General features: G+C 56.7%; 11 protein-coding genes across 11 annotated transcripts; 5 read left to right on the forward strand and 6 right to left on the reverse strand.

The window, feature by feature from the left end:
- Positions 1-33: 33 nt before the first annotated feature.
- On the forward strand, positions 34-2,686 carry B0H18DRAFT_1082639 (Pre-mRNA splicing factor PRP21 like protein-domain-containing protein; the record flags this gene model as incomplete). Its single annotated transcript, XM_048031561.1, has 8 exons — positions 34-151; positions 209-210; positions 243-514; positions 567-885; positions 949-1,354; positions 1,413-1,824; positions 1,885-2,350; positions 2,405-2,686. 8 exons carry the CDS (start codon positions 34-36, stop codon positions 2,684-2,686), a joined length of 2,277 nt encoding a protein of 758 aa, XP_047898745.1.
- Positions 2,583-4,261, reverse strand: B0H18DRAFT_1181928 (uncharacterized protein; the record flags this gene model as incomplete). The annotated part of the gene is made up of 5 exons (XM_048035969.1): positions 2,583-3,283; positions 3,340-3,538; positions 3,593-3,707; positions 3,938-4,073; positions 4,199-4,261. 5 exons carry the CDS (start codon positions 4,259-4,261, stop codon positions 3,056-3,058), a joined length of 741 nt encoding a protein of 246 aa, XP_047898746.1. The 3' UTR covers positions 2,583-3,055.
- A 291-nt stretch (positions 4,262-4,552) lies between these two features.
- B0H18DRAFT_978844 (uncharacterized protein) lies at positions 4,553-5,123 on the forward strand. The gene is made up of 3 exons (XM_048044350.1): positions 4,553-4,721; positions 4,775-4,905; positions 4,956-5,123. The coding sequence occupies exons 1-3, from the start codon at positions 4,685-4,687 to the stop codon at positions 5,025-5,027; spliced, it is 240 nt and encodes a 79-aa protein (XP_047898747.1). The 5' UTR covers positions 4,553-4,684; the 3' UTR covers positions 5,028-5,123.
- Positions 5,124-5,483: 360 nt separating this feature from the next.
- On the reverse strand, positions 5,484-6,072 carry B0H18DRAFT_869215 (symbiosis-like protein; the record flags this gene model as incomplete). Its single annotated transcript, XM_048039994.1, has 5 exons — positions 5,484-5,544; positions 5,603-5,739; positions 5,792-5,860; positions 5,923-5,978; positions 6,039-6,072. The coding sequence occupies 5 exons, from the start codon at positions 6,070-6,072 to the stop codon at positions 5,484-5,486; spliced, it is 357 nt and encodes a 118-aa protein (XP_047898748.1).
- Positions 6,073-7,027: 955 nt separating this feature from the next.
- B0H18DRAFT_491881 (uncharacterized protein) lies at positions 7,028-8,198 on the forward strand. The gene is made up of 5 exons (XM_048038286.1): positions 7,028-7,178; positions 7,229-7,300; positions 7,353-7,410; positions 7,464-7,546; positions 7,599-8,198. The coding sequence occupies exons 1-5, from the start codon at positions 7,118-7,120 to the stop codon at positions 8,057-8,059; spliced, it is 735 nt and encodes a 244-aa protein (XP_047898749.1). The 5' UTR covers positions 7,028-7,117; the 3' UTR covers positions 8,060-8,198.
- A 423-nt stretch (positions 8,199-8,621) lies between these two features.
- B0H18DRAFT_902560 (P-loop containing nucleoside triphosphate hydrolase protein) lies at positions 8,622-9,952 on the reverse strand (the record flags this gene model as incomplete). Its single annotated transcript, XM_048041466.1, has 3 exons — positions 9,800-9,952; positions 9,491-9,740; positions 8,622-9,444 (listed from the first exon to the last, which is right to left on the reverse strand). Coding segments are annotated over exons 1-3 (1,140 nt in total), but the record flags the coding sequence as incomplete, so codon positions are not given.
- A 123-nt stretch (positions 9,953-10,075) lies between these two features.
- Positions 10,076-13,702, reverse strand: B0H18DRAFT_978857 (high-temperature-induced dauer-formation protein-domain-containing protein). The gene is made up of 14 exons (XM_048044351.1): positions 13,471-13,702; positions 13,379-13,411; positions 13,273-13,330; positions 12,806-13,220; positions 12,687-12,785; positions 12,165-12,633; positions 11,991-12,114; positions 11,906-11,940; positions 11,762-11,852; positions 11,563-11,711; positions 11,311-11,513; positions 10,716-11,261; positions 10,491-10,665; positions 10,076-10,437 (listed from the first exon to the last, which is right to left on the reverse strand). The coding sequence occupies exons 1-14, from the start codon at positions 13,582-13,584 to the stop codon at positions 10,207-10,209; spliced, it is 2,742 nt and encodes a 913-aa protein (XP_047898751.1). The 5' UTR covers positions 13,585-13,702; the 3' UTR covers positions 10,076-10,206.
- A 1,347-nt stretch (positions 13,703-15,049) lies between these two features.
- On the forward strand, positions 15,050-15,352 carry B0H18DRAFT_978859 (uncharacterized protein). The gene has a single exon (XM_048044352.1). The coding sequence runs from the start codon at positions 15,110-15,112 to the stop codon at positions 15,269-15,271; it is 162 nt and encodes a 53-aa protein (XP_047898752.1). The 5' UTR covers positions 15,050-15,109; the 3' UTR covers positions 15,272-15,352.
- A 199-nt stretch (positions 15,353-15,551) lies between these two features.
- B0H18DRAFT_1082647 (DNA polymerase alpha/epsilon subunit B-domain-containing protein) lies at positions 15,552-17,524 on the reverse strand (the record flags this gene model as incomplete). The annotated part of the gene is made up of 7 exons (XM_048031563.1): positions 15,552-15,719; positions 15,807-16,373; positions 16,450-16,688; positions 16,739-17,011; positions 17,067-17,150; positions 17,261-17,454; positions 17,505-17,524. 7 exons carry the CDS (start codon positions 17,522-17,524, stop codon positions 15,552-15,554), a joined length of 1,545 nt encoding a protein of 514 aa, XP_047898753.1.
- A 185-nt stretch (positions 17,525-17,709) lies between these two features.
- B0H18DRAFT_978863 (uncharacterized protein) lies at positions 17,710-18,609 on the reverse strand (the record flags this gene model as incomplete). The annotated part of the gene is made up of 4 exons (XM_048044353.1): positions 17,710-17,938; positions 17,999-18,283; positions 18,336-18,487; positions 18,533-18,609. Coding segments are annotated over 2 exons (216 nt in total), but the record flags the coding sequence as incomplete, so codon positions are not given.
- Positions 18,610-19,236: 627 nt separating this feature from the next.
- On the forward strand, positions 19,237-21,129 carry B0H18DRAFT_1082648 (glutamate decarboxylase; the record flags this gene model as incomplete). The annotated part of the gene is made up of 10 exons (XM_048031564.1): positions 19,237-19,251; positions 19,300-19,446; positions 19,502-19,580; positions 19,722-20,078; positions 20,130-20,155; positions 20,185-20,654; positions 20,706-20,820; positions 20,861-20,930; positions 20,982-21,055; positions 21,076-21,129. The coding sequence occupies 10 exons, from the start codon at positions 19,237-19,239 to the stop codon at positions 21,127-21,129; spliced, it is 1,407 nt and encodes a 468-aa protein (XP_047898755.1).
- Between the last annotated feature and the right edge of the window lie 174 nt (positions 21,130-21,303).

The raw sequence follows: 21,303 nt of genomic DNA on the forward strand, positions 1-21,303 counted from the left end.
CTCGCCGAGATGAGCGCAGTTGACATACAAATGATGTCCCCTCCGCTGCTTAACGGTGGTGGGCACCCAAACGGCCACGGCGACTTCAACGGTGTATCAAGGGAACCCAAGTTTGCCAGTGGACTCATTCTTCCTCCTCCGGAGATCAAGTGTGCGTATTTCGTCGCGCGATACTCAATACAAGGAGGTGGCTCACTCCACTATGCAGCTGTTATTGACCGGACTGCCGCTTTGTTGCGAAGTCTGCCAACCCTCCTCAATTCGAGGACAAAATCCGCGAGAACCAGCGTCAGGACCCGAAGTTCTCGTTCCTCAACCCCGCCGACCCTTACCATGCTTACTACAGGCATCGTATGGAGAAGGTGATCCGGGGAGATTTGGATGACGAGCCGGCACCTGGAAAAGAGGAGAAGAAGGCGGACAGCGTCGCCCCCGAGCCTGAGGTCGACCGAGGAGTAGAGCCCCCGGTGCCTGAGTTTATACTCGATATTCCCAATATCACTGCCATTGATCTGTACGCTTATACCTCATCCATGTCTCTCTGTCTAACTAATAATATTGAATAGGGACATAATGAAGCTCACTGCTCTATTCACTGCGCGTCGCGGTCGAGCATTCCTAGCCTCCCTCTCCGCTAGGGAAGGACGGAACTACCAATTCGACTTCTTGAGGCCCACTCACTCGCTCTTTGGTTACTTCAATCGGTTAGTAGAGCAGTATTCGAAGGTTCTCCTCCCTAGTAAGGAGATGTTGGCGCAGTTGAAAGATCGCACACAAGAGGGCGCCCGCTGGAAGGAGCTCGAGATCGCCCGCAAGCGCGCTCGGTGGGAGCAGGTCAAGCGGAGAAGGAGAAGAAACGCGAGGACGACAAGGAGGCGGAACAAAGTACGTTCAGTGCGCCTATGTAATTCCTTGAGCTGACATTCCTTAACAGTTGCTTTCGCTGAGATTGACTGGCATGACTACGCGATTGTCCAGACCATTGAGTTCACCGCTGCTGATGCCACTTCTGAACTGCCGCCGCCTATGAGCGTGCAGGAGGTCGAGAACATGACGTTGGCCCAGAAGAGGATGGCAGCCATGGTTATGGAGACAACCGCTGAGGATGTCGAGGCACATCGCGCTCGCCAAGCAGCTGCAGAGGCAGAAGCAGCTGCGGCCGTTAGCAGCGCTGGAGTGGCTCAGGAAGACGCCGCTATGGAGGAGTCCGACGACGAGGATCAGGAAGCACAGGACCGCCGCAGACGCGAGGACGATGAGCGGGCGCGGGAAGTCGAGAGGGCACGGGCTATTCAGGCCAACTCTTTGGATGCTGGTGCTCCGATGAAGATCAGGACGGACTACGTGCCGAAGGGTACGTACACCTCTGCGCGTTACGTACGTAACTGCAAGTGCTCATTGTTATTCTCCAGTCGGCAAGAAGTCTTCCGAGAGGATGACGACATGTACAATCTGTGGTCAGCAAATCCCTGTCGACGAACTCCAGGAGCACATGCGTATAGAGTTACTCGACCCAAAGTGGAAGTCGCAGCGGGACGCCCTGGAGGCCCGCAAGGCACAGGCCTCCGAGCTGCAGCGTGGTGCCAATGTCGTATCGTCCCTCAAGAACCTTGCGCGCACGCGTGTCGATATCTTCGGCGCGGAAGCAGACGAAGAGAAGCGCAAGAAGGAAGAGGAAGAAGAGCGATTGCGTCGGAGGGAGAGAGAAAAAGTTATCTGGGATGGTCATACCGCATCCAAGGCCAACACGCTCGACAAGTACTCCACGAATGTCAACTTCGACGAGCAGATTGCTGCTATTCATCGGGCCAAGGGTCTTGGACCGTGAGTGATACATTAATGTGTCCGGGACTACATACTGACCATTTCCCCCATACAGGCAAGAAGCTGGGGCAATTGGCCCTGGAATTGGGCCCGCCGCTGCCCGGCACCGATGACTTCTCTTCCTCCCCCTCACACATCCTTGCCTGCCCCGCCTAACCAGGGTGGTGCCCCGGGAGACCCTGCCTACTCGGCAGCCACTATCTCCTCGGGCCCCCAACCTGCCTCCCTATACCCTCCCCAGCCCCCGCCTGTCATGCTTCCGCCTTTGCACTACCAAGGGATGGATGCGGCTCAACCGTTTGGTTACCAACCTCCGCCTAGCGCGCCGCCTATGATGCATCCTGCTCGTGCGGCGCTCGCAGGATCGCCTGGGGCTGTCGGCACACCGCCTCAAACTGGGATGGTCCGTACGGCAGACCAGATGGAGGGCGGAGCGGACCAGATCCCTCCTGCGAAGCGGCAGAAGATTGCGAAAATTCCGGGCACGACGCTGTACCCTGAGGAGGATTGGATTAACATGCATCCGGTAAGGCAGTAAATGGCTGCACCGCCGTATACTCACTGACTTCTGTCGTCTTAGCATCCGATTTCTCTGGTCATCCAGTTGCCCAACGAGTCGTCTAAACCGGAGTGGAAGCTCGACGGACAGGTGGTCACCGTCCCCGACATTCCGCTCAACCTCCTGGTATCCACGCTGCGAGACCGCATCTTGCAGTACCTCGGCAACCCTCCAGTGCCTCTTTCTCGTATTCGGCTGTCTTACGCTGGGCGGATGTTGCCCAACCAGAACACTATCGCGAGCCACAACATTGAGGATGAGGACCTCATTGTTCTGAGCCTCAGAGATGCGAAGAAACGGTAGCCTTTCATTCCGACGCTCGGTGTGCTGTTCCTTTTGCTCCTTCTGTTTCCGTAGTGTATACGGGTCGAATGCGACTTGTGTTCTTGTTAAAGATGGTGTTGTTATTATGGTGGATTGTCACTTGATGTGTGAGTACGCGCGCGTCAAGTCAGCACGGTGACCACTCAACGTACGATGCCGACTCCACGAGGATACTAAATTCCAAGGTGAAATGCGAACGACAAGATCCATATATATCCCGATATGATACACTAGAGATGTTATACAGAGGCGTCCCAGGATAGCTGGGCCCCACAATGCTAATACTGACTGTCCCATAGCGGCGAGGAGATGACGAGTGGCGAAATATTAAGGAGCGATGCTCGATGCTCAGAAGACCCTCTTCGCGATCAGCGCAAAGAGGAGAACGAGTAAGACGCAGATGGCGGTGTCCAATAAGACAGGCGGGCGAGTGGAGGAGCTCTGGGCAACGCCGTCGCGCTTGGGCCCGCTAGCCTGCTGCGGTTGTGCTGATGAAGCGCCGCCGCCAGGGTGCGGCGAGACGGACCGAGGGGTAGGAGGGGTGTCGATGGGGTGGTAAGGATCGATGGGGGCGGGCTAGGGCGCTGGGGCCGGGGTGCGAGGATGGGCACGGAGGGAGAGGCGGCGTCTACTCGCGCGGGCGGCGGCTCGTCGGCAGATGCCTTCTGCTTGACGTCTGTGATTACAGCAGGCGTGGCGGGCGTGGGTGGGACGGGCGACGCCGCTGGCGCTTCTGTGACGGACGGTCCAGCACGGCCGGCGTCGGACGAAGGGTCTGGTAACAGCGCCAGGTTCGAGCAGTTGCAGTTAGGGCATACCCACTCTCGAGAACTGGAAGACGGGCTTGTGAGATGCTTCGTGTGATGAGGATAACGGGAAACGTACAGAGCCGCTAGACGCTTGCGCTCCGCGACTGGGTACTCGAGTGCTCCAACGCCGACCGCTGAGGTGCCTTTGAGCGGGAAGAAGCCTTGTAGACCAACAATGGCTGTGATAACAACTAGTCAGACACGATGAAGAGCAAGGCTCAACCGTGTACATACCTGTCCGTACGCCCCACGCCGGTTGCCATAGCTCTTCGTGATCTGTATCTACTTTAGTGGCGGTGCCAACCGTGACGACTGGGAAACATACAATTGGTAAAGCTAATGCAGATCTACACAGACATAGTTCAATGCCGCCGCTCAACGGCATTGGCAGGGTAGGAGTAAGCGTACCTTGGTGTTCAACTCAACCGCCCGTTGGGCGTGAGCATCATGATCGACGGCGGGCGGAAGGGGTACTCCGCAGGCAGGAGGATGCGGAAGTGGTAGACCCCGCCCTCGAACTCTGTCCCAGCCGGACCGCGCAGCGTGCAATGCCACTCCTAGCAACACACGAAGTCGGGGTCGGTAGACATTCACTCACGGAGCGGAAAGACTTACAAAGATGTCATCCTGCATTTCGTATCCCGTGTCAATCGTCGGCAACCATACTAGAGCGCAAGCCTACCTCCAGTGGCGCCGCAGAGTAGTCCGTACACGGGTCGTTAGCCAGCTCCCTGGCCTCTTGCATGATACGCTTCACGGCTGTGCTTCCGGTCAGCGCACGCGATGCACCCCCACACAGGCTCGCCGCTCACCCGAGTTATTCTTGTTGAGAGGCCTGCCATCTCGTACGTGTAGAAAATAGTGAACAGTAGGTGGTGAGGGGAGGAGAAGGGGGTCGCCGGTGTTGAGCGGGTTCAGTCGAGCGAGCCAGAGCTTGGATGCGGCCGTGTAGCCGAGATCTCAGCAACGTGGAAGGCCAATCATGTGATTCAGCCCCGTCGGGAATTGCCCAACTCGCCCTGGGCGCTTGTGCGCCGTCTGCACCAAAGTTCAGCCAGCCAGCTCGTGGACAAGTCCGGCCCCGGCGGTCCCTCTCCTCGTTCTCGTTCTCTACCGCGCTCGCCAAGCACACCTGTACAGCTCGTAGGAGGGAAACAGGTCGCCCACCATGCAGTTCAAAAAGCTCAAGGTGCGGCCGCGCAAGGGTATGTGCTCGTTTTGTTCTCGCCCTGCTCAGCGCTGCTGACGCTTCCAACAGAGGCCAATCTGACTGTCTGCGGCCCCCAACTGGCGCTGATGCTGAATTGCTTTACGGCGAAAAATGACATCCACGGAATGGGTCCTTGTCAGGACTCGGCGAAGGCGTTGTTCGATTGCATGAGGACCGTGGTGCGTCTGCCGCCTTGATTCCGGCTGCATGCTCATGCATGTGTGGACAGGACTTGGGGAGAGCAAAGCCAAGAAATACCATCAACTACCATCTCATGCGACTCAACAAGTTCCTCAAGTAGACGTATCACTCCCAATCGACTGGGCCCCATTTGCGTCCATAAGGGCACTGGTCAACGCGCCCAATCCCACCATACGGCATGCGAGGGAACCACCTGGGGAGGCTCTCGCAGGACCGCCGGGCGCATTGACGACTGCGAGTCAGTAGACGAATGTAACACATGCACAGCTTACGAGCGTGGCGAAGTGTCGTCGAAGTCATGATACATTCATAATTGCTATTCTGCGAGACAATTGCGAGATGGTATGGTATAAATACAAGGGCAGATCCTCCGAAGACGAACAGGTCTCGGATGAAGTCGCGGGCAAGAAGAAACTACGAACGTCACAAATCGGCAGGAGATGAGACGAAAACAAGCAGCAACCGCAGACCTCCATCAACCTCTATCCTTATCAGTCCAAACAGGAAGACGTACATCCAGACGGCGACAGTACATAACGTGATGAGCAAGTACTGCTCATCGCGATCCGAATGTGTTCTCTCCTGAGTAGCTGACGTATAAGAACCCGTCCTCGTCCCTGGAGCAGACACATGTCGTCAGTGGACTTTATAGGAAGTGGATGCGAGGTAGCGCACTTGTGCTCCTCGTAGATTGCGCTCATCAGTGCTGCAGTTGGTGGGAGCACCTCATCGACGAAGATGAAGATGGCCTTCTCGGGCGCCAGCTTGATGCGCTTCCGGATGACATACACGAACTGCCCGACAGTGAGGTCCTGCGTTGCGAGTCAGTGTGGCGTCCCCCAGCGCAGCGACTACGACACCCACTGATGGGACCAGATACTTCTTCTTGTCTATTGTCGGGATGTCCGTCTTGTCTGCCTTCTCGCAGATGACCTAATGCCATAAAGATAGGGCTGAGCCAGGTGGCCACCATCGCACACGACGGCACGACATACAGGTATCCTATCGGGGTACTTCTGCCTGATGCGCTCTGCCTCTGCCTTGCGCTTCTCTGTAAGCAGGACGAGCCCGATGAGCGTCGATCGTCAGCGGACATACGCGCCACGCGTACCGAAGGGGTGCTCGTCCTTGAACTTGGACCTCATTCTGGCGGTGCGAGCGGCGATGTGAGTGGTTGATAGACGACGAGGGGTGCAACGGCGGTGGTGGATGGGTGGCAAGCGGGGTGTGCGACTGGACAGTGAAGTAGTCGTCAGGAAGCCGTGCGCCGCAGGGGAGGCGCGACCCGCGTGGGCGTGACTCGGGAAACAAACCACAACAGCGGCGTACAACCGCCCATATATGGCAACCTGGGCTCTACCGAGCCGTCGGTCGCGACGAGGCCGAATCGCTCTTCCGCGCACCCCGCCTCTTTTGTCCTGCGCGTTGATGCACCCATGAGTCAGACTTGTCGCACCCGCCTACAATGGGCAGCCTGAGAGCAGGTCCCCAGATATTCTCATATAGTCCGCTCGGACTCCTCACGCGTCGCCTGTGCTATATAAGCCGCTACTAGGGTAGCTGAGAACGACACCAATGGCATTTGGCATAGTATTAGGTGTGTCTGGAATTCACCTATGCGCAATCCTCGATGACCGTTGTGCTTACTCCAGAGCTGAAGTGGCTACAAATGTCAGCCGCCTGGCCAGGACTCGATGGGCTGAGGGTCAGAGGCATCGACTCTCCTCAGGATTGCCAGCCCCAGCCCCAGTGCCCTCAATGGAAGGTACCGCCGTGAATAACAGGGGGCGGGTGATGGCGCATCAGAGACGCATCACTGCCCCGCGTGGCCCAGCGTACTTTCATTGTCCTGTTTTGTCGGCCCGTCCCAAAACGCTCACCGAAACATCAATGCAGTCAGCGCAAAATCCGCGTACCCGACGATCGACGGCCAGATCTGGCTTTGACCGTCGAAAACGAACACATCCGCGAACGCATGTGCCTCGTCGACGTGTGAGGCTCACGCTTTGACTTCGGGTCGCGTTGACTGGTGCTTTGTCCTGAGCCACAGCGCAGCAACGGAGTATAAAGTCGGCTGTCCGTGTGCGGACCCCCTCGGGAATCTCGTGCTAACTCTTTGGAAGAGCCTCAGCTCCTGCTGGAACGACCACCATCTACGACCTAACGACCTTCTGTAGCGCTATCCGTCTCATGTCTGTCTCGGCAACTAACAAGTCTCTCGTTTATCTCGCTTTACGGTTATGTGTACTATGTAAGTGAACACGCTTGCTCAAGCAGTCGCTGTCTCACAAAGACGTACAGTACTCTCTTTGGCTTTCAACGCGCTGCTGGTCGGTATGTCCGCGATGGCGTTGTCGTTTGGTACCGGTGGAGGTAATGCCACACACGCAGGGAATGGACGTTCGACTGACAACTGAGGATGCAGGTTATGAGGTTATTTCGACGATCCTTCACGTCTTCGCGGCCTTGCTGGTGTTCCTGCGGTAGGCCACACGCAATCCTCAACATTCGCTGCCCTGCTGACCTGAGATTGCAGCACGATATACATATTCCGTGTGGAAGACCAAGGCAGCCGTGGCTGTCTCATGATGGACGGCTCCATCTGGTCGTTGAGTCTCAGTACGTCATCAAACAACCCTCGTTGCATGAAACGACTGACACTTGGACACAGTGGGTTGTATCCTCCTCACTATTAGAGCTGCACGAAACTCCGGCCTCGTCCAAGATTACTCCGCTCTGACTGACGCGCGTAGTGTGGTGGCCGCTGTCCTCACCTTGGCATGGCTAGTCTTCTCACTAGGTGCGTCAGTTGCATTCCACCTTCTCGTGCTCATGCTCACAGCGTATCTAGCGTCCTTTGGTATAACACTTGACCTGCTTGAGCCTCACCGGCCCGCGCGCATCACACCATTCGTGCCTTATACGAGCCCTCCCCAAAGGCACCGGGTTGTCTTCCACAAGAATCACCGCCCGCTGAAGATCATCGAGTTCCAGAAGGACACCAACCCGTACTACTGGAAGCAGCAGGCTACCAGTACTAAGGAGCAGCAACCACGCGCTCCGAAGCCGGCGTATGCGCGTCCGACTCAGAAGCAACCGGTGCGGATGGATGTGGGATGGTCCATGGCTTAGAGAGCCTGGGTACGTACTTCGTCCTCGTAGGAGACGAACCATTCGAATTTCTGCCCGTCCTGGTATAGGTTATTTGTGATATGACGTAGTTTTATCTCTGCTCGTGTGCAAGTACGCGTGTACCGTATGTACCATTATCTCTGAGCACGTTTGATCAGTGCATACATCTAAGAAGCGGGTGACCTCCTGAGCTCGTGAGTTTACATCGTACGGACCAAAAGGTTAGTAAGTTAGTACAGTACACTGCTATACACATCTCCGGAACCGGTCCAGCCCCTCAGCTCTGCGAAGAGCTCGCAAAATTCGTACTGTACAGATCGCCATGCGCGTCCAATTCCTTCCAGTATTCGTCCCATTCATCGCCGCTCCCATCCTGCGGCCCCTCTTCCGCTTCCGCGACCGCCGCCTGTGCCCCTCCCACGTCTCCTGCGAATGGACTGGATGGCAGGCCATCACCCTCGATAACACCCATGTCGAACGGCGACACTCCGTCAATGGTGGGAATTTGCGTGGGCACCGGCCTCCGCGCAGAAGGAGGCGGCATGGTGCTCTCCGGAGCGACGTCTTCAGGCAGCGTGGTTATACCCTCCTTGCGCACGACGTAGTCGAGAGCCGCCGGAGGACCGACAGAGCTGAAAATGACGTTCAGCCGCCTGACGCGGATGGGCTGGGCGACGGTGGCCTGCGGCCTTTCGAGCCGCGGACGCTTCGCTGCCCGAGAGTCGTCCTCGTCGAGGACACGCATCCGCTCTGTACGGCTGAGCATCACTCTCACGTTGATCTGGTTGGCCCAGACGAGGCCCAAGCTCGCCTCCTTGCGGCTGCCGCCGGGTACGTAGTCCGCCCTGCTGAACAACCGCGACTGCTCGCGGTAGAGCACCTCGTCCGGCCTGCCCATGTCCGCGTCGGCGCTTTGCTCGAACACGTCCACGACCTCGTTCAGGACCAGCACGGCGATCTGGTACTTGCTCGCGATGCCGTGCAGGAGCGCCGAGATCTTGGTGAGGTCCTTGGACCGCTGGAAGAGCGTGTCCTTCGAGACCCGGTCGTGCGAGTGGAACAGCTCGGTCAGCGCGTCGATAACGAGCAGCTTCACCGGCTTGCGGTCGCGCTGAGATAACAGCTGGTCCAGGAGGTCCGGCAGACGTCTGGAAAGTACGTGAAGGAGAATAGGGATCCCGGGGGCTTTGATGGTGTGTACGTCCGATAGATCACATAGAGAAGGCGAGAGGAGTGGGTGGTTGTCCCTTATGTCTATAAGGCGAGACGTAGGGAGGAGAGTCGTGACCGTCACGTAGCACGTAGAGCCCGCGATGCCTCCTAGCCTAGGAGGGAGCTGGACCATCAAAGATAGCTGGAGAGCGAGTTGTGTTTTACCAGCAGCGCTGCATATTGTCAGAGTATGAGAGGTAGTCAGTGTCCGACGCGTACCTCTCGCCAACGACTTCCCAGAGCATCCCCATCCGAACGCCACCACCGAGAGCCTCATCTAGTCGTTCATCTCCAGTAGTAAACTTTTCATCCCCTTCACGTTGGACATCCTCTAGAGCGCGAGGCTGTTTCGCCAATGCATGGCAGACCGTGTCCAAGATTTCCTCAACGTCTTTTACGGACACCCGAGCTTTCCTGGCGACATCAAAAGGAGACGCGAGCAGCAGGTCTGCTACATTCACAATGCCACCTACGCAGAGTAATGCATTCTCTGAGTTGCATGGTCATGCATAGTGCTCAAACACTAACCTTGTTTCAATACGCCCAGTTGTTGGCTGGAAAGTGCAGCGATGGACGAGACTGCCTGGAACTCCATGAACTCTCACCAAATCCCATCACTCAACGAGGCGTCCAATGCTTGTAAGGAGACGCCTCTGGTCCAAACCCTCTTCAGTCGCTTCGAAGCTGCTCATGACGGATACTGCCAGACAATAGACCTGCATGCATTCTCACCACAAGCGCTCGCCTATGGCGCCTAGCGCGATCATTGAGGATTGTCCTTCTGGGCTCGACGTTCATGCAACGTTCAGGGACCAAGACAAAATAGCATGTACATTCATTCGAGAACTCATACAACCAAGAGCATAGGGTAACTCCCAAAGTCCTACATCCAGGTATCACAATACCAATTCTGATGGCAGTATCAATGACTATTCTCAGGAAGGTCGTGGCCGGTTGGCAATGGACTGTGACGACTGAGTCCTGTTCAGCAGGCCTCCAACAGCGTTGGTGACGGCCTCCGTGATAGGCCTCGATTGTGCCTCCGCGTGTTTCACGAGGAAGAGCCGCACATTGGTTGAATTCCAGATGCCCAATGGGCTCATTCCGCGGACATAGACCTCGCCCCAGATCAGGGACGTGAGCCAGATGATAGATGCATCCGACCACTACACGTCGCGTTAGCGTAGAGGACATATGTGTGTGTTTCTGAATGACTTACCACGAAGCGCCGCGCTGAGAGAGGGCCCGGCTTCGGTAAGATGTGTTCAAGATTCGTACTCTTGATGAGGTCCACAACAGCACCATTCGCGTTCGCTGGGTTCAGTGAACTCTGCAGTTCTTGTATCTTGGGAAGGAGCTCGGATACGACGAGCATGATGATATCGAGTGGCAACCTGATAGAGGTACTTAGCGAGGATGAACGGCAGACGGACTCTGGTCTTACCCTTGTTGCCACGATGTCACCCATTCTTGCGTGGGCACAAAGCCGTTGCGACCAACTGTGGAAGCCGCAAGGCTCTCAAGGCTGCCCGTCATCTCCAAAGACAGTGCCATCCCGGCCCTCATCTTACCCCTGGCCTTCTCCGACCGCTCTGTTGCTCGCCCACTCAGAGGATGCTCCGAGAGAGTCGGTGACATCAGAGGCATAGCGGTCACAGCGTCGTCTTCTGAGTTCGATCTTGTGTTGGCGGCCGAGTCGGCATTTGTGGGATAATCAGCGTTGCTCTCATTGCGCAACAGCCTCGCCTTCTCTTCGTGAGGTTGCTCTTCGTCCTGGTCATTCGCCCTGCCTTTGCCCTTGTCGGCATTAGCTTCTCCCGCCCTCGCTCGTTCCTCCTTGGCCTGCTGAATACGGCGGATCTCGCGCAGACCTCTGGCTAAGGTGAATGTACCGAGACCCTCAAATGCCTTGTGCGCATGGAGGATGCCGTACACCAGATTGGGATTGTCGGATAGGTTCCGCAGCAGTACCGAGTTGAACGTCTCAAGCCTGTTTATACTCAGTCATGCCTCGTACTCTTTTTTGGAACGAAACTCACATGAAGAAGAGCAGGCGCGGGTGCCCCTCATCTGCTAGCAGGAATGACGGGTTCGAGAAGGCGGTGAAAAGCTGAATGAGGCGCGTCGATGCTGTAACACTCAGGTGTTTGAAATAGGGCGCAGAGTTCGAGAGTGCGATGATCAACGCAGGGTAGAGGGAGGTCAGAGCACCCGACGTGGTCGCTACCATGGAATAGATCGCCTGAATACTCCGTCAGCAGCTGAGCACGCCGATGCATAAAGCACCTGACATGTATCATGAAGTCTGCCGCAGTGCCTAGATTGCTCCATTTCTGGGGAAGTTGGGTCTTGACTGGCGACGCAAGCTTCTGCCCAAAAATACGCTCCGCAGAGATACTCTGCACGATATACGATATCGTACGGCAAAATCCGTGTTGTTCTGACGCACAGTGAGACTTTGCATGCAAGAGATACGTTGAAGAAACTCACGCGGCTTATCCTTGATCTCGATCCCATAGCAAAGTAAGTAAGCAAGTATGTCGGTGGCTTTGTCTGAGTCGAGCACGTAAGCGCGGAATTTCTGTCCGACAGTCAGTGTCGGATGTCATAGTCAACAGGAGGCAGGCATTGTACCTTGTTCAAGTCTATCATCTTCCAGAAGAAAATGACTGTGGGACATGTTTGCAGCGAACCTATTGGCAGAGCGGAACACACGTACTGCTTTCAGCAATATACGGGATTGACTTTCTAGACCCCGGCAGCAGATTATTCATGGTAGCCATCTGCTGTTCGAAGATTGCAACAATGCCTTGGAATATGAACGCGAAGTCGTTGGAGCGGTGCTGCGAGCCATGTCAATGAATGATACGTCTCTGGCTCTCGTGACACGCACCAGCTTAGCAACGAAATACCTGAATGCGTTGGTCTTCGAGGTTGGCGCATGAGACGACCCGCCTTCACTGTCTGCGACTGCGTCCTTTGCAGTCCCACTCTGGAAGTCAAGGAGGGCGCAGAGGGTCTGGAGGCAGGTTCCGATGAGGGCAGTATGCGGGTCGTCGCCCTTGAAGACGAGGTGGTTATAAGGCAATTTACCCGCAACGCTTCCTACAAAGTTAGCGACGCCGGCTTGTGGCGAATGCATAGCAGTGTTCATGAGCGAACATAGTACAGAGAGGACATGGCGTCTTGGCGTCTTCTGTACGAACTGGAGGGAGTAGAGAGACGGACACGTAAAGAGCGCAGCAGGCGGCGTGTATATTTGTTTCGAGAGGAGCACAAGGAGAAGTCGCAGTACTTCCGTTCGGTTGGACTCGTATAGCTGGCTGGGTCCTGGCTCAACTGTTGATCCAACGCCTTTCTCCCTACACAATGCATGTAAGAATAATCATCGTCTTCTAGGTACAATCCAGCATACCAGATGACATAGCTAATCTTGTAATGGTCCACCTGGAGCTTAGTCGGTAGAGTGAAACCGCAGCAGAACATGAGGTCGATACACAGCTGAAGAGTTTCTCTGCCAGAGATGGGAGGTACTGCCTCTGCTTTGTCTCCTTTGTCCGCCCTTTAGTGGAGGAGCCAACCTGACCTTCACCGTCCTCATCCTCTTCGTCGTCGATGACGAACTGTGGGTCGCTATGGGACGAGGACACAACACTCTGCGCAGTCACTTCTTCTCTCTTCCAGAAGACCTCCATCTCGAGTCGACTCGTCTCGCTCTCAAGCTCGAAGATCACCGGAAGGACACGCTGCAGAACTCGTACGCAATTCAGCGCCTCCTTGGTAGTGTTGCGCGGACTGGCAGCCTTCATGAAGCTGGTAGCAAAGGTAGTCATTGATGTGTTGGGGGCGCTGGGGAAAGTGTGGTCCGACACAAGGTTGAAGAGGCGGGAAGTTATGACGCGTATCAACATCGCGACGTTCTCTGGCGCATCATACAGCGCGCGACGGACTGTAACAGGCGGTCAATAGAATGAGCTTCCTATTCTAGGCAGTGTACGCACCATCGTTGTGTGAAATGAGAGTGAACACATCCGACGCTGAATCGAACAGAGTGACATACTGCGGGCTTATGAGAAACCACTACACTGTCCGAACGTGCGCACATACTTGATCCCAATATGAGTCGGTCTCTAGGATGTGCTAAGAAGTGCAAGTTTCAGACCGCTTATATCCCGGGCATGAATAGTTCGTTCACATACACGAGTTGTGGCCAACTTGGCGATGCCCCCGGGTTGGCTGCGGAATGCAAGCTTAGCCTCGTCCCCGAGCAAGTTGAAGGGCACTGTGATCTTCTGGGGTAAGCTCGCCAGCATCTTCGACAGTGTTTACCGGTCTTTAGGATGTGTTCGGGTAGGCCAGGCTACTAATAATGAGGAGAAGTTGAGCGCTGGATGCTCTGGCGAGGTCGCTGCGCCGCCTGAAGCGGTCCATAGGCGGGCGCTAACTGCTCACGATCACACCCACGTGGAGCTACTCACGGTGCAGTCACCAACTGCAGTCAATTGCTCTAGTTCTGCTCCAAACACCGATTTTTGACACGGTGAATAGAGTGCTTAGAGCGATCTTGCACCCATAGATCTCGACCCTCCTATCAACAAGCGCAGATGGGTCATATAGTAGTGTTAACTTCCACACCGTAACCGTGTCCCCTCAGGACCGGAAGGATGACCTCTGGATCTAGCATACGTCGCATTGCACGTTTTCACCTTCCTCTGGCACCGACGTGAGTGAGGATCCGCTAGCTATGCTCTCGGCCATGATGATGACTCGGAAGATTCAGCTACATATTCATCTTGGGCCAGGGCCAGGCTGGGATACGCGGTCACGTGACACGGCAATTGTCGACAAATGCGTTGCATCCGCGACATGGACAATGGACATCCGTTCCTCCGATATAGTGGGGTGGTCTCGAGTGCGTCACATCCGCAAATCAAAGTCACTCTGTACTTTCCAAAGCTGGTCAAGGATGCTGCGCGACTCCACTTCGACGCGGATATGGACAGACGGCGGCGGACCAGGTTGCAAGGGACGCGTGCATAAAGCCGACCCCACCGACTCGACGATGTATCCACACACTTCCACCCCACACACGTCCACCCCGACCCCAGCACACCTGCACCTATGAGTTTCGGACCATTCTTCCGCTCTGTTGCTGGCCCACAGGAACAAAGACGACACTCTGCTCCCGACATCTTCGCGGTCTTTCGGCCTCACACACGCGAGAAGCGAGGGGATGGTGAAGCTACCAGCAGGCTAGGGGCATCCATTTTTGGTGGTCGGCCAAAAGTGCTACGCAGGACAAGCTCTACGCCAATGCTAGCGACGGAGCCGGACATCGCTGCTGCTCAGGCCAACGTGCCGATATTCGTCGATCTCGGCCTCGGACAACTGCCCATTAACACCTCTTCACGCCGTCATCAGGCACAGGCTGTGAGTACCAATTTAGACCTACAAGCGGTTCCGACAGAAATTGACGTATACCAGTCCCCCAGAGCGCACATTGGCCTCGGACTCGGACTGCCAGTAGACGATGATGCAGATGGCCAGCTCATCAATCTACTGCCCGGACCACTGGCACCGCATCCAACAGGCGTGGTTTCCCCTGCCAGGCTTACCAGCCATCGGACGGTTTCCGAGGAATCGCTCGAGTCATATACCGTGTCGCCGCCTGGCCTACCCGTCTCGCTCCCGAACGAACGTGTCGAACAATACTCGGCCGAAGCCGAGCTATTCGAGGAGGTGCCGGACGTAGTGGTCATCGCACCAGAGGATGAGCTTGACATCATTGCTGTCGAAGTTGTTCCTCCTACTCCGGCCGCGACATCGGATATCCTCGACATGCTGTTCAGGCCGACAGATCAAGATGGAAGCGACATCAGCATAGAGGTTGTTCCCTCCACACCCGTACAAGGAGCGATGCGAACGGATTTCATGGCTACCCCTGGCGCGCCACGTCTACCCCACATCGTCCAGTTCTCATATGATCCCCTATATGCATGACGCACGAGGGCATGTTATTACGGAGGAATGGTCGATACGTTTTTATGTATCCATCCGTCGATCTCAATGATTGAAGAGTGCATTTTGCTTTAGTCCTGAGTTTACGTCGAATGATTGTCTGCGTGATCTTCGAGGACGAGAACGGGGTATGCAAGTGTCGAATATTTGAAACCACAGCTTGAGTAGGCCCACATGTTGGAAACAATCACATCATTACTCCCATAGCCACAGACAACAGAACAAGATGTAAAATAACAGCTGTATAATCTACCGTTGCATATCATGTTGCCTCCCCAGCCCCGCCCATCCCATCCACCGCAAACTGCAGAGTCCTTACAGCCAACGTCCGCAAATTCAACAGCACAACCACACCGGTCTTCCTAAACGCAGGCACCAACACGACCCTACACCTCTTCTCCCCACCTTCACCCTCCATGCCTTTCCCTCCCTCCGCCGCGTCGTCCCCATCCGAGTCCACCTCCATCTCTTCGTCTCCGTCACCCCCGCGCCGCTTCCCCCACCCGCGCTCCGAAACGGTCCTCGTTCCAAACGCAGGCTGGTTCCCCACGACGTACACGTCCGGCGTCTCCGCGAGCACGAACGGGTCCTGCGCGAAGTACGGGTGGCACCAGAGCGTATCCGGCGCGGTCGGCGCGAGGTGCCGCCACTTGAGCGACTCGCACGCGAGCGCGAGCCGCGTGTGCGGCGGGGAGGGCAGGTACTTGTACATGTCCTCTACCGGCTGGCCGGACGATACCAGGATCGTCCGCGAGGGGCCGGACTCCGGCGGCGGGGCGCCCTTCGAGGTGGATGCGGAGGCCTTCTGCTTGCCCTTGCCGGTTTCGGGCGCGGGAGGGACGAAGGAGGAGGGGGGCCCGACGCGGATGTAGGTTGGGTTGGTTTCGCAGGAGAAGGAGGCGTACGCGGAGGCGCCGCGGAACATCGCGCGGGGGAAGGGTTGTTGAGGTAGGAGTGTGCCTGCGGGGTCTGAGGCACCGGGTAGGATGTGGACGGGCATCGAGCGCGCGATGTCAAGGAGGTGCGCGGAGAGCGTGAGTGTCGGGTGATGTGAGAAGTTCGCTGGATCGTGGCCGTAGCGGCGCTGTGCGTGGCATGAACGTCAACTGGCGTGCAAGAAATGACCAAATCACACATACCCCTTTACGGTCTCGTTCGACCTTTTCCTTTTCGTCTTCGTTCCCACCGCCGCTCGCGCTCACACTGTGTGAGAACGAATTCCCGGCGATGACCAACCTAGATATTCGGGAGCAAATGGCTTGGTCGTCTGGGCCGCCCGCCTCCCCAGAGAGATATTCAATAAGCATCTGTATTTGCGCATCCGCAGGCGACGGAGCGCCGATCTCGAGCCCGGACACGAGTGCGACCCATTCGTCTCCCTGGCCCTCACCTAGCGCACCTGCCTCATATGAGTCAAATCCCTCGTTCCGGCATGTCATGAAGCCTCACCGTCCACATCCATCGTGCTGTCCTTCTGCTTCTGCTTCGCCCACTCGAGCCCCTTCGACGGCTGAGGCGCCATCCCCGCATAGCACACGTCAACGATCTCGAACTCGCCACCATTCGTCTCGATGCCGAGCACGCCAACGATTACGCCGGTGACAAGGCTCGCGGCGCGGAGGCGCTCGCCGACGAGCACGATGCGCCCGGACTCGTCCTCGAGCATAACTTGGTCGTCGGGGCTGTGGTATTTGTGCGCGGAGGTGGCGCAGGGAGAGAGTGCTAGCAATAGCGACGTTGGGAGCAGTTCAGAGATGATTTAATATGCACGGGCTACATACGTCTCGTCCGATGTCCTCGAGGACGTTTGGCTTGAGGGGCATGTCCATGTAGACCGTGCCTATGATATAGCAGAGCTTGCCTTTGATGACCTCGAGCACTCGAGAGACAAAGACGGGGTTTCCTGTCCAGCGTACAGTCAGAACACGGGGACCGTCCGGACTTCCGGCAAGCCACAAGCGCGACACTCACCCGAGACGTCCTTCCATCTCCGCCTCGCCCTCGCTAGCACGTACTTCCTCAGCAGCTGCAGTCGCGCGAAGTATATGTTTGCATATTGATGCTTGTAGGACCTGTTCGACGCGCTGAGGACGAAAGACGGTGTCCGCTGCGCCGGAGGCAGCACGGACGTCGGTGGCCGCGTGAGCGGTGTCGCGGGAACGGCTCTGCAGAGGCGGTCAGCTCTGCAACAGAGACAAGCCTTAACGCAGCTTACAGAGGGTCGACAACCGACATGTCGAGAGCAAAGACGCGTTCGCGGCTGAGGTGACGCGAGGGTGAGTTAACTAGGCTGGTCGGCTAAGCGAGTGACGCGACGCGAAGACAGGACGCGACCTCCTCGCGTCGCGGGTGCTTGCGCGTGTTTGGCTTTTGACGCGTCCTCGCTTGGCCCGCTTGGCTCGGGCCTCTTCCCAACACCCACACGGTTCAACAAGGAGGTTTACATAAACTGTCACTTCGTGGACGAACGGCGCACCTACGCGTGCATCTACCACAGTACTTACTCCTTGAGCGGTGCGATAGGACAGGAACAATCCGCACATTCGATTCTACCCTGAAGTGCTGGGGCTCTCTGGCAATTGCGCTATGCTTTCAAACGTGCAGGGTGCCCGCTCCCGACGCTCGTGTCGCGCTGCGCTAATGCGTGAGGCGAGTGCCTTCTTAGCACTGTACGCAAGCTGTGCGACCCGGAGTAGGCCATGCTGAGCAGAACAAGGGGTACGTTTGAGCTCCCCGGTCTTTGCCACGCATCACCCTCTCATCCAACTGCTCGCGTTGACTTCGTGACGCTCGCTGCGCACACCCTGAAACTCTGTTTGACCAATACGGCGTTGAACGTCGCCGCTACCGGCCCTTTTGGATTGGAGCTGAACGCTGCTCATCGGAACACCCAGTCCGTAGTGAAGCGCCAACCGCAGCCCATTACGCCGATGCCGGAGCGGCAGACACCTAGGACGTCGTCTCATTTCCCTCACTTCACTAAGTGCCTGTACTGTAAGTTTCGGTGCTGCCTCCTCTTCGCGCATATATTGATTCCGTTCACAAGTCATAGAAGGTTCTCAATTTGTCTCCAAGAGAGAATCCAGAGCGGTCTCAGAATATGACAACGCCGTGAATGGCTGTGCAGAAAGAGGCCATTGAACGCTATTGTTAGCAGCGCGAGAGGGGCGGGGAAGACAGTCGTGATTGGGGCGCTGCCTCAAGGTATGATGGTGGTGATCAGGATAGTGTTCTCGTGCACACGGACGTATAGACTCATGCACGTTCTCTCCACTGACAGCGTCATCAGAGATTGGTGGAAGTAGAACATGGCGTATTCGACTGCGTTGTGGTCTGGCAGCGCCTTGTTCTATGGCTGTCCAGGTCTCGAAGCGCAGGATCTTTCGATGCAGAGTCCCGTGGGGTGCATTGTGTCAGCTCGGCGATAGTTGGTGGATGCACGAGTGACCGCAGCTGGCGATGATGCTCAGGACGTGCGTGTGTGGTTATGACTGGAGCCCAGCCTGGCCTAGCGAGGGAAGGAGTGGCTTTCCGATGGGAGCAGAAGAGCAGGCGCGAGGCAGGCACCGACGCGACGCGTGCACGTGCTGAAGCTCGACGCGTCACGGTGGCTCAGGCTGCGACCGCGCCGCCCATCGTGTCTCTGCAAGTCGACGCGCCCCCATACCTATGTGGCCACCGTCGTGGTTCTGAGCGGTGTCTAGACAGCGGGCTGCGTGGCGGACGTGTTGCGCGAGGGCGGACGCGGGCACGGACGGCGGGCGGGCTGCGACGCGGGCTGAATGAAATAGCTGCTATTTTGACTGATGATGTCATGTCATCCCCGCCACCGTCCAGATCTCTCATCTCTCGACACCTCTATATAAGACCCGACCAATATTGTGAGTCTCCCAATCCCCGCAGCATCGAACCCACCGCTCACCCACCCCCTTCAAGAAAAGCTCACCATGGTTCTGTCAAAGGTCCGTGGTCCTCCATCTCGTTCGCTCCTGATACTGAACAACCCGCAGCATCTCAATGCCGAATCGCTCCTCAAGCAGGCGCAGGACCATCCGAACAAGACCCATGTCCACAGCTCGAACGGACATCAGTTAATACACCCATATGGTGCTCGCTACGGCACGGAGCCGATTCCCAAGTACAAGCTCCCCCGTAAGGTGAGCAAACACAACTCGCACAAGTGTAATGTCATGCTCACTGCATTTTGTCAAGGGCACGGACGCTGAGTCTACGTACCAGCTCATCCATGATGAGCTCACTCTCGATGGCACCCCGCCCTCAACCTCGCGTCGTTCGTCCATACCTGGATGCCCAAGCAGGCTGACCAACTCATGATGGAGAACATCTCCAAGAACCTCATCGACCAGGACGATATCCCATGACGCGTGCGTAATCTACTCAACCATGTAGTTCGACCTAACACAGCTCGCAGAGGTCATCCACACGCGCTGCGTGTCCATCCTCGCCGACCTGTGGCACGCGCCCAGCGCCCACAGCGCCATCGGGACTGCCACCACGGGCTCGTCGGAGGCCATCCAGCTCGGTGGTCTCGCCATGAAGCGCCTGTGGCAGGAGAGGCGCAAGGCTGCGGGCAAGTCTATCCACGAGCCCGGCCCGAACATCGTCATGGGCGCAAATGCGCAGGTCGCCCTCGAGAAGTTCGCCCGCTACTTCGATGTCGAGGCGCGCCTCGTGCCTATCTCTGAAGAGAGCCACTACTGTCTTGACCCCAAGAAGGCCATGCAATACGTGGACGAGAACACCATCGGCGTGTACGTTATCCTCGGCAGTAAGTCACGACAATCACTACAAATGGCGCATATATAAGCATCTTCTGTAGGCACTTACACTGGCCATTACGAGCCGGTCGAGGAGATGTCTGAGCTACTGACGAGTACGAGAAACAAACAGGTGTCCATGTACCCATTCACGTCGACGGCGCCTCCGGTGGCTTCATCGCCCCATTCGCGACCCCGAATCTCAAATACGACTTCCGTAACCCACGCGTCGTCTCCATCAACACCTCTGGGCACAAGTTCGGCCTCTCATACGTAGGTGTCGGCTGGGTCGTCTGGCGCTCACAGGAGTACCTGCCCAAGGACCTCATCTTCGAGCTGCACTACCTTGGCTCGGTCGAGTATTCGTTCTCGCTCAACTTCTCGCGCCCCGCGCACCCGATCATCGCGCAGTACTTCAACTTCCTGCACTTGGGCTACGAGGGCTACAAAGCCGTCGCACTCGACGATCTGAAAAACGCGCGCTTGCTGAGCCGCGCGCTGGAAAACACAAAGCTGTTCACTGTGCTGAGTGACATCCACAGGCCCCTGAAGAAGGGTGCTACTGGCTTTGACGAGGAGGACGTCTGGTATGGTCGTATTGACACACCAGCCTCCGTGTCTAACATCTATACACAGAGCTACGTCCCCGGCTTGCCCGTTGTCTCTTTCCGGTTCTCGGACAAGTTCAAGAGTGACAACCCCGACGTGCAGCAGGTGTGGGTGCAGACGCTGCTCCGCGCGAAGGGCTGGATCGTCCCAATTACGAGCTCGCGCCGGACTTGGAGACGTGCAGATTCTCCGGGTGGTCGTGCGCGAGAGCGTCAGCGCTGTGATGATCGATCGGTTGGTGGCTGACATCGTGAGTGTCCGACTCTGGTCCTGCTATGCGCATGTGATGCTGAGGGTGCGTATAGATGAGGTCACGGAGAACCTGGCGAAGACGGACTCGCCGATGCATGCGCTCAACAGCCTCAAGGAGCGCAAGACCGTCGAGGCCACCATGGCAAGCTCGATCAGGGGTCGGGCAGCAAGTCGAGCGGCACGTACGCGAAGCAGTGCTGAGCGCACGTTGTCGATACAAAAATGTCTTGGCCGAGGCAGGACGGCGCTCTGCGGGATGGAAAGGGAGGCCGTCGGTGAGCTGAGCTACCTCGCCTGTGCCCGTTGTACGTTACGAGGAAGCAGACTACCATGTTGTACTGTTGTATTGATTCCGAGTTAACATTGCACCTGCTG

Source organism: Fomitopsis serialis (assembly GCF_022376445.1).
Source record: "Fomitopsis serialis strain Sig1Antser10 chromosome Unknown B0H18scaffold_5, whole genome shotgun sequence".
NCBI classification, from domain to species: domain Eukaryota; kingdom Fungi; phylum Basidiomycota; class Agaricomycetes; order Polyporales; family Fomitopsidaceae; genus Fomitopsis; species Fomitopsis serialis.

Bases quoted from the DNA above. Each gene is read 5' to 3' on its own strand.
- B0H18DRAFT_978844 (XM_048044350.1), top strand. From the start codon at position 4,685: ATGCAGTTCAAAAAGCTCAAGGTGCGGCCGCGCAAGG. The intron at 4,722-4,774 runs GTATGTGCTCGT...CGCTTCCAACAG, and splicing joins CAAGGTGCGGCCGCGCAAGG to AGGCCAATCTGACTGTCTGC. The intron at 4,906-4,955 runs GTGCGTCTGCCG...ATGTGTGGACAG, and splicing joins TCGATTGCATGAGGACCGTG to GACTTGGGGAGAGCAAAGCC.
- B0H18DRAFT_491881 (XM_048038286.1), top strand. From the start codon at position 7,118: ATGTCTGTCTCGGCAACTAACAAGTCTCTCGTTTATCTCGCTTTACGG. The intron at 7,301-7,352 runs GTAATGCCACAC...CTGAGGATGCAG, and splicing joins GTCGTTTGGTACCGGTGGAG to GTTATGAGGTTATTTCGACG. The intron at 7,547-7,598 runs GTACGTCATCAA...ACTTGGACACAG, and splicing joins CATCTGGTCGTTGAGTCTCA to TGGGTTGTATCCTCCTCACT.
- B0H18DRAFT_978857 (XM_048044351.1), bottom strand. From the start codon at position 13,584: ATGCTGGCGAGCTTACCCCAGAAGATCACAGTGCCCTTCAACTTGCTC. The intron at 13,331-13,378 runs GTATGTGCGCAC...ATAAGCCCGCAG, and splicing joins CCGACTCATATTGGGATCAA to TATGTCACTCTGTTCGATTC. The intron at 10,666-10,715 runs GTAAGACCAGAG...TACCTCTATCAG, and splicing joins GTGACATCGTGGCAACAAGG to GTTGCCACTCGATATCATCA.
- B0H18DRAFT_978859 (XM_048044352.1), top strand. From the start codon at position 15,110: ATGCTGTTCAGGCCGACAGATCAAGATGGAAGCGACATCAGCATAGAG.